Source organism: Aplysia californica, unplaced genomic scaffold, assembly GCF_000002075.1.
Source record: "Aplysia californica isolate F4 #8 unplaced genomic scaffold, AplCal3.0 scaffold00064, whole genome shotgun sequence".
Lineage (NCBI taxonomy): Eukaryota > Metazoa > Mollusca > Gastropoda > Aplysiida > Aplysiidae > Aplysia > Aplysia californica.
In genome coordinates, this window is record NW_004797334.1 from 1,492,409 (window position 1) to 1,502,145 (window position 9,737).

A 9,737-nucleotide genomic window follows, 5' to 3' on the forward strand; every position below is an offset into this window, starting at 1 on the left:
GTGTGTGTGTGTGTGTGTGTGTGTGTGTGTGTGTACCCAATTAATGATGAGAGGTATTTTTGCAATTCCATTGTTCTCTTTCCCTCCATAGTTACCTCTCAATTTTGTATTTTCGCAGCACTGTATATCCGTCATTGTGTCTAGCCGCTTCTCTTTCAGGAAACCAAAATCTTTGTTCATCTTTCACTTCGAAATATTCAGCTAAGTTCAGTTTTCTTTGTATAGCACGTTTTCCGTAAGCGGGGTCATGCCCTAACAATAATTACAATATCATTACGATTTTAAAAACCCACCGCAGGAAAAAGGAATGCGAAAGCACTCAGTACTCTTGGGTCCAAAGAGGGCACTCGAAACATTTTGATGCAAAATCGAATTCGTAAACTGCTTGAGGATCCAAGTCATACATCGGTAATCAGAAAGATGTTGGGGCAAATATTGATAGACACAGGTTTCCCAGTGTGGTAAAAAGAGTAATCGTTTATTTAGCTTTCTGTAATATCATTTTACTTCTTTATCAGATCATTTTACTTCTTTATCAGCTCATTTTTATTCTTTATCAGCTCATTTAACTTGGTTCTCTTCAGCAGATAGTTCGGTCTTTCTTCTCTTTCTGCCGTCTCTCTTTTTCGGTCGCGGAGCTGATTTTTCTGTCTGTGTTCAATCGAAAAACTAGTTCTGTCATTTTTTTGAGTATGTTTAGGGGATCAATATTTACTCTTCTGCGCTCCTGCTACTCTCGGGAGGGGGGGGGGGATCCTGAACAAGTAGGACTGAATCGACTGAAACATTCTGCCGTTGGAAAAATTGAGAAAATAATTGTATATCTCTTTGGTTTTTTAGTTTTAGTTTTAGTATGAGTTTTACGGCACTTGCATTGCAATGTCATATAAGTTCCGAAAATTAGATGTGTTACAAGAATGTAACGAACACAAAAAAGATGCAAGGGAGCTAGAGACGATCGATTTTTTATAGCAAAGCAGGAGCAAACTACTCCAGAGCACCCGCTAACTACCCACATATCCCTGGTTTGTTTAAATGAATAGTAACAATATCCGTATAACATTTACCGTGTTTTTTAGTTGGGGGTTTTTCTCATGTAGATTTTTATTAAATCCCCTGTTGACACACATTAGGTCATTTCGGAGGTTGGCTTGTACCCATCGAGTCAAGGCCACGCCATGATACTACAGTACGCCAGCACAAAGACCGTGACGCTCCACAATTGGTCGGTTTTAACCCTCTCCGTACGCCCTGGGGTCATTTTGTACCCCCGAGGTTGTATTCTTCACATTTTAGAAAACTTCTAGTACGAAGATCTATTTGAAACTTTCAGTATTTTTCAAAGAAATATTTTGACAGAATGCTATGCAAAGCGTACGGATCGGACTAACGAGTAAATTTCCTCTTTGGAAAGTGGTGGCACAGAGTACCCCATGTCGTATGGATACGATAGTAAAACTCCACGTACGGATAGGGTTAAGGACAAATGGGCTAAGCCAGATTTCGGGGGTTTCCATAAATCTTGACCTACTCCAAAAGTGGGCATTGCCCTATTTGTAGGAGAAATTTGGTTTTCTTGTTTGGTTATAGAGAAAACTCTCCTTTGTCTTTTAAAGAAACTGAACTAGGGTCCAAAAATGTCCCCCTTTGATTTTCTCAAAACAGCATTTTTCGGGATAGTCCCCTTGTGCTTAAAAGCGACCACATAAGGGGTGCCCACTACGGCTGGATCGTGCCGATCGCCCTACTCGATCGCCTGAAACTGAAAACAAACACGTTTGTTTTTGAGGCAACCGAGTCGGACGATTGGCCCGATCTGCCGATCCCATCTGTAGTGGGCTCCCCGTAAAAGATTCCCCTCACATGGGGTCTCTTGCGAGCGACAAGGAAGCGCCTGACACTGCCTGACAGTTTCAACACAGACACCGCTACCTACTGCTGTAACACCGCTGTGCTAATTATACATCTAAGAAAAGTACCTGCTGCTGTACTAGACTACTGCTTCTCGTGATCCTTTTGTTATTGTTGGGTTTTTTTTAAGGGTCACTGTCCTGAGACCACAGAGTACACAGGCACAGCCAGTCAGTTTATGTCATAGTTTTGGTGTGCAACCTACCAGAAAAAGAAGCTGGAGATTTTTAAGGGCAGATATGATGATGCCAAGATACTATTATAATATGGTGGCTGAAATGAGATGTATGGCAGTGTCAGAACGTAGTAGAATCAGGCTCTCGTCAATTTTTGGACCTATGGAGTTATTGATATCTTCTTAAAGCTTGTTCATTTGTCTATCTTTGGAGAAAAAGTATCCAGCTTTCCTGAATAGCAGTCGATATATTTGCAATTGAAGGAGGTGGGAGTCGCTTGGTTTCAAAGGTAAAATTAGTGGGGGGGGGGGGGGGAGGCAACCAAAATTTGGTGACTTCCATTGGAGAAGTGTCCTTGGAAACTTATAATGTACAATTGTTGTGCCTTTTTTCAAAGCTTTGAGGAAAAATGCACAAAGAAATGTGGTTTTAAATATAAATGAAAGGAGTCAAGCCAAAAAACATTAAAAATAAAAATTGCCAAACCTCGAGAGATGCCCGTTTCTTCAATTGTATTATATGACGAGCGCTTGATTTCATCCCGCTGCCTCACCGTACATCAAAATGACTCCCCAAAGCAATTTTTTCAAGATGGTCTAACACCTAGATAAAGTAAGGTTTCGTTTTGAAAATAGAAAACAACGATGAGAAATGAAAGGAATATTTTTTTTTCTTTTTGCTCAAAATAATGAAGGCCAATAGCATAGCTGTTGGGGAGATGTATGAAGCAATCAGAGGGTGATAAGAAGGGACTGAACGTAGACGTCTGTGTCGGAGTTAATTATAAAGAAGTGAATCCTCACATTTACCGTCATAAATCAATTTAGGAAAATTGTTTGTGGGATTAGCAAAGTACTGAGAGGCGAAGGGGTCAAACAGTCGTGATTGTAGTGTACCAAAAGACCTGGACAGAGAAAACGTTATTGTGGGATACGTGGCAAGTGTTGATTGAATTCAACCTTGACTAAATAGATTTTTAGCGGGCATATACACTTACAACACGAGTGAATGTTCGCGCTCAATGACCCCGGAGGAAGCATTTGGACTTTATAAAAGTTGTAAAGCTTTTGGAAGAAACAAGCAGACCATGATCGAGATCACCAGCGGAGAGAATTCACGAACATTCGCCAAATTAGGACTGACAAGCTGCTCCCTCCGCTGTCCCTTAATTAACTCTGCTTATAATACAAATTGTCTGCGGTCTTTGCACCTCTACTACGTTACGAAGAAAAACCCAAAGGAATTCTGCAGTTATCAGAATGTGGTGTAGTGGAACCTACGGCATTAAATATGTAGGAGCCGGACACCCCGATGGGAGCAATAATGGAAAGTACCATGTACAATTGAAGCTAAACCTTCCATGCAATTTTCAGCAATGGTATAATCCAATGTACTGTGGGTTATGGAGCACTGGTATAATCCAATGTACCGGATTGTAGAGCCATTCACCTCTGGCCAATCTATATTTTTTCTCACATTACCAAGATCGCTCAAGGAAAAACTCAGATCTCAGAACCAATCAAATCCCGCCAAAGCTGCCCTGGATAATTCTATGTGGCTGACAAAAAAGGTCGTGTTATGTTGGGGTGGGGGTTGGGTTTCCTAACTCGACTTTGAATAGCACCTCTAGTAAATAACAAAGCATGCTACCTTGATAGAGTGATTGAGAGAGCAGGGGGGAAAGAGGGAGAGAGATAAAGACACACACAGAGAGAGAGAGAGAGAGAGAGAGAGAGAGAGAGAGAGAGAGAGAGAGAGAGAGAGAGAGAGAGAGAGAGAGAGAGAGAGAGAGAGAGAGAGAGATAATTGTAGATTGCTTTTTGCTGCTGTTGTTATTGTAAATGTTATTGTTATAGTTACACATAATGTTGATACCCTTGCTGTTCTCGTTATTAAGTTATTCATTTGGCAAAATCCTTGGGCAAAGAAAGTATTATATTTTTAAAATGGAAACAACTACTAAACACAACATGTGGGTGGATGGCGGGTGCTCTGGTGTGGTTTGCTCCTTATTTCCTATCAAACATCTATCGTCCTGATCTCTCCTCCTTTTTTGTTACTCTCTTGTAACGCCTCTAATCTTCGGCACTTATATGACCTTATTGTGTTGTAGGTGTCTTAAAACTCTACTAAAACGAAACATAATAATTTATTATTATCTTTTCTCTCCTCAGGCAACATAATGATGCTCATAGTGACAACAAAGAGTGCCCGAATGAAGACTCGGACTAACTTCTTTCTGGCAAACCTCGCGGCAGCTGATCTCAGTGTTGGCCTTATCTGCGTCCTACCCAATCTGCTCACTTTTCTGTATCCTGGGTGGCTGCTTGGAAAGGTAAGACAGAGAGAGAGAGAGAGAGAGAGAGAGAGAGAGAGAGAGAGAGAGAGATCGAGAGGGAGAGAGAGAGAGAGAGGCAGAGAGAGAGAGAGAGAGAGAGAGAGAGAGAGAGAGAGAGAGAGAGAGAGAGAGAGAGAGAGAGTGGGATTACTTAACGCACGTGAGACCTCGAGGGTTTTTAAAATTCAATACATACTTTGCGGAGTGTGTGTGTGTGTGTGTGACATAGAAACACATTTGTTTTCTATATGTTTGTGGTTTTATTTTGTTTTGGTTTGGTTTGGTTTATCTATGTCTGTCTCTCTGTCTGTCTGTCTGCCTGTCTTTCCGTCCGTTTGTCTGTCTGTCTCTCTCATCTCTCTCTTTCTCACTCTTTCTCTCTCTATATATATATCTCACTCTCTCTTTCTCGTTCGTTCTCTCTCTTTAATTTTATCTTTCCCACCTTCAATCACACACACACACACACACACACACACACACACACACACACACACACACACACACACATACACATACAAACTCACTCACACACATGCACTTGCACATATGTATACTTTGCAACATCTTTTTCTTTGATTTCTACTTCTGCTTGCTTAGCACAAAAATCTCAGCTTAACAAATCTTACTCTCGGACGTACACATTTGTTCCAGGGTAACCTCTAGGTGGGTGGTTGGCAAGTGCTGTTGTGTGGTTTGCTCCTCCTTTTCGATAAATTTAAGTTACATAGACCTCGAATTACTTTTGAAAAATAATAAAATTCTCTCTTGTCATCATCTCTGCTTATTTTCCTGACAATCCAAACACTGCCTTAAAGACAGCAGTGTGGCTCTAAGATTGTCCTATCCTGAAATTTAGAAGAAGAAAATCGATACAAAAAAGGCGGGTAATATTTCAAGAAAGCGGAGTAAAAGGAGGACACACAACAATGGAATAATGAATCCCATACTAGAGGTTAGAAATGACGGCTGTGGAAGATGCAAGTACAAGAACTCCCTCCACACGATTAAAACTTGGCCAAAACGTGTGGCACAATATCTGGGAAATAGCTGAAAGAACAAATAATAAAACAAGGGGAAAAATCATAATTATTGAGGTAAGAGTTTTCTTTCTACTCCCCAAGTCTTTGTACAGTCTTTTCGCTTCTCACACCCTGAAAGAAAAGTTTCGAGAGTCGACTCTTTTTTCCCCCTTGCCCATTTATATGAAATTGACGCCATCTGATTAGTAGAAAAAAGTGCAAATGACAGAGTCTAATAGTGTCAATTTCATTAGAAAAAGAGCGAGCAATTGTGAAGTGTGCTGACAAAGTGAGCTGCTTCTTGATTCGAGCTCTATGGAAATAAGATACATCCCGCTTATAGGTGAAGTTTTGACAATTTTTAAGTATGAAATAATAAAAGGCATATTGTACTTAAAGAATAATATGCCATCAATAGAAAATCTACAAATTTGACCCTAGTCTTTCGTGTGGATTTTTGGCCAATGCCTCCATTTGTGCATTGCGAGAAGTAACTCATTTTGGCAGCACGTCTCACAAATGGAGGTCACGCTTGTTTGTCACGGGTCACTTCCAGCCACCAGTTAGTAGAAAATAATTATATTATCAAACCGATTTTGGTCGATTAAGTATTCATTAGCTGACCCAGTTCCAGAACTGACCAACTTCCTTAGACGTTACTATAATATAGTGGAATAGATGCTCACAGGCTTCAACGTTTTAAGATGTGTGTGTGTGAGTGTGTTGTGTGTGTGTGTGTGTGTGTGTGTGGGTGTGTGTGTGTGTGTGTGTGTGTGTGTGTGTGTGTGTGTGTGTGTGTAAGTGGTCTTTGTGTGTGTGTGGTGTATGTGTGTATGTGCGTGTGTATGTGGCATGTGTGTATGTGTGTACGTGTTTGAGTGCGTGTGTGTGTGCTTGTTTGTGTATGCATGTGTGTGTGTGCATGTGTGTAAGTGTATGTGTTTGGGGTTTTGTTGAATATTTTATAGACTGATACATTTATTTTTAATTTCAAATTTTTTAAGGTTGTGGAGGGGGGGGGGGGGGGACTGAACCCTCTCAATTTTGTGATACGCAAAAACAAAAACAGAAACAAAAATTAAAAATAAACGGTCGGCAAAGTTCCTGAGGCGAAAATGCCTGTCAAGTCCCTGTTAGAGCCACACTTTCTGCCCCGTTTGGCATTTGATGACAACGTCAGCCTTTCCCGGGCTCTCCATTATAGACCCAATCGATAACCTGTCTCGCTAACAGGGAAGGTTTTTAATCAACATATCATCCTTCCGCTCCTTTGATCTCTGTCATAGGATGTCTTCGCTCCCCTTGTTTTTTCTTTTTTGTTGTTGTTGTTGAATCACAGACTATGGAAAATCCAGACTAGCTAATATCGATTTTAGCTACCAAAAATAAGTCTTCTGATGACAGTATAATGATATTTTACATCCTAAAGCAATTTTTATGCAATTATATTGTGGGTTTATAAAAATACTTTTCATCGTATGGTCAAAAGACTGATTATTGGCGCTCGAGCAGCAATAAAGCGTTTTATTATGCCGAAGTTAACAAATTCTTTTTTTTTTCTAGTCTAGATCAAGATCTAATAACAATAGAAGGCTGGCTGATGTTAGTAACCATCGTTTCTGAATGTTGTTGGTGATTGAAGACGGACGGACTACAATTCATTATAACTAGTGCTTTCCCACCTTTGCATCCCTCTCAACCCGGGTCGGCTATTCAACCTTTGCATCCCTCTCAGCCCGGGTCGACTTTCTCACCTTTGTACCACTCTCAGGCTGGGTCAGTTTTTCAACCTTTGCATCCATCTTAGCCCAGGTCGACTTTCCCACCTTTGTATCTCTCTCAGCCCGGGTCTGTTTTTCCACCTTTGTATCTCTCTCAGCCCGGGTCTGTTTTTCCACCTTTGTATCTCTCTCAGCCCGGGTCAGTTTTTCCACCTTTGTATCTCTCTCAGCCCGGGTCTGTTTTTCCACCTTTGTATCTCTCTCAGCCCGGGTCTGTTTTTCCACCTTTGTATATCTCTCAGCCCGGGTTAGCGAATGAAAAACAGCCCCTCTCCTGAATAATCTAAGCTCTGTTTGTAGGGACATCAAACATCTAAAATAAATTACATAATGATAGTAATAATAAAGATAATAATAGTAATAGTAATAGTAATAGTAATAATAATAATAATAATAATAATAGTCATAATAATAATAATGATAATAATAATAATAATAAAATAATAATAGTAATAATAATAAAAATAAAAATAAAAATAAGAAGAAGACTAATGATATTGATAATGATAATGATAATAAAGATAGTGCTAAATATAATAATAATAACAATAATAATAAAAATAATAATGATAATAATAATAATAATAATAATAATAATAATAATAATAATAATGATAATGATAATAGTAAAAATAATAACTCTAGTAAAATTGTAGTGCATTTATTTTTCGCCTCATGTACCTGGCGGTATAGAGAAAGAGTAAGTAAAGTAGTAAAGTGTACTTCTTCTTCGCCTTATATACCTGACGGGATATATATATATATATATATATACATATATATATATATATATAGAGAGAGAGAGAGAGACAGACAGACAGACAGACAGACAGACAGACAGACAGACAGACAGACAGACAGACAGACAGACAGACAGACAGACAGATAGACAGACAGACTGAGAGGGACAGAGTAAGTACAGAAGTAAAGTGCCCTTCTATAGCGCTTACTCCCTGATGACTCTAGGCGCTTCAAAGTAAATTATGATTTGTCTCTATCCGTCATTTTGTAACCCTACGGTTGTATTCTTCAATTTTTAGAATACGTATAATGCGAAGATCTCTTTGAAACTTTCAGTATTTCTCAAAAAATCATTTTTACAGACAACTATGCAAAGCATACGGATCAGATTAACGAGAAAATGTCTTCTTTGGAAAGTGGTGGCACCGGGTTCCCCACGTTGTATGCATTCGATAATAAAACCCAATCAACGGATAGGGTAAGTAGTGGCACAGAGTTCCCCACGTCGTATGGATCATCATCATCATCCAATGCCAGATCTGCGACAGACATCGGCGATCATAGTTCCCCATGCATTCCTTTGCTCGGATGCTCTTAAAAAAAGCTACGTTTTCCTGATCTTTCCCTGTTACCCATTTGTTTAGGTTCCTTAAGTAGGTTGTTCTGGGCCTACCCATGCCTCGCTAGCCCTCAATTTCAATACGGATAGGGTTAAATCGACTGTTCAGGCATACTGGCCCATTCAAAGTACAGCATTTACAACATTATTAATTGTTATCATTTGTTTTCATGTTTTGCTGCATTATTGTCGTTTTGTATTCTCTATTCATTGTCAATACGAACTATGATTGATTGAATGTTACTGTATTTTATTTCACCATGCCCTTCTATAACGTAACCCCGCAGGTGATGTGCAAGTTGTACTACTTCACTGAAAGCTTCACGTTCTGTGTGTCTGTGCTGCTGCTTGCCGTCATCGCTATGGAGCGGTATATCGTCGTCATGCACCCTCTCAAGGCCAGGGGGCTCTTCTCCTCCAGGCGTATGCACGTAGCTCAGGTGAGCAATTGGTCGCTTTAGGAACAAGAGGGCTATCCTGAAAAATACTGTTTTGGGAAAATGCAAGGTAATGTTTTTGCCCCTTGTTCAGTTTCTGGAATAGACAAGGAGAGTTTTCTCTATAACCAAACAAATATTATGTAAGCCAGCGTGAGAGAATCAGGCTCTCGTCAGTTTTTGGTCATATTGAGTTATTGGTATCATCTTAAAGCTTATTCATTTGTCTTGCTTTCAAGGAAAAAATTACCCATCCATTTTCAACAGAAGTGGAGATATCTTGGATTGAGGGAGGTGGGGATCACCTAATTTAACAGGTAAAATTAGCCAGAAAATGGACGCAAAATCTTTGTAAATTCCAAAGCTGGAGAGTCCATGGAAACTGTAAATTATTTTTGTGTTCCTTTAATCAACGTTTTAGGTGAAATCCTCAAAGGAATGAGTTTGAAAATGGACATAAAAGGTGTTGAGCATAAAAAAATAAAAATTTGATAAAAATTGCTAAGCAGGGAGAAAACTGCTGTTTTTTCGATTTCATTATTTTGACGAGAGCCTGATTCCACCACGCTGTCTCACATTTATAAACTCATCATTCAATAGCTAAACGAGTTTGCAGAGCAACACGCAGCGGTATACGTGTATTATCACCCCCCAACCCCTTGAAAAAATATTTCTCTTTCTCTCTCTCTCTTTCTCTCTCTCTCTCTCTCTC

The 9,737-nt window shown here is 39.6% G+C and overlaps 1 protein-coding gene across 1 annotated transcript in view; it reads left to right on the forward strand.

Moving 5' to 3' along the window:
• The window catches only part of LOC101849826 (trissin receptor), a 77,637-nt gene that overhangs the window by 62,807 nt on the left and 5,093 nt on the right, over window positions 1-9,737 (forward strand). Inside the window, exons 4-5 of the mRNA XM_035968509.1 lie at window positions 4,262-4,422; window positions 8,876-9,028. Coding sequence (XP_035824402.1) covers window positions 4,262-4,422; window positions 8,876-9,028 — 314 coding nt within the window. The remainder of the gene's footprint in view (window positions 1-4,261; window positions 4,423-8,875; window positions 9,029-9,737) is intronic.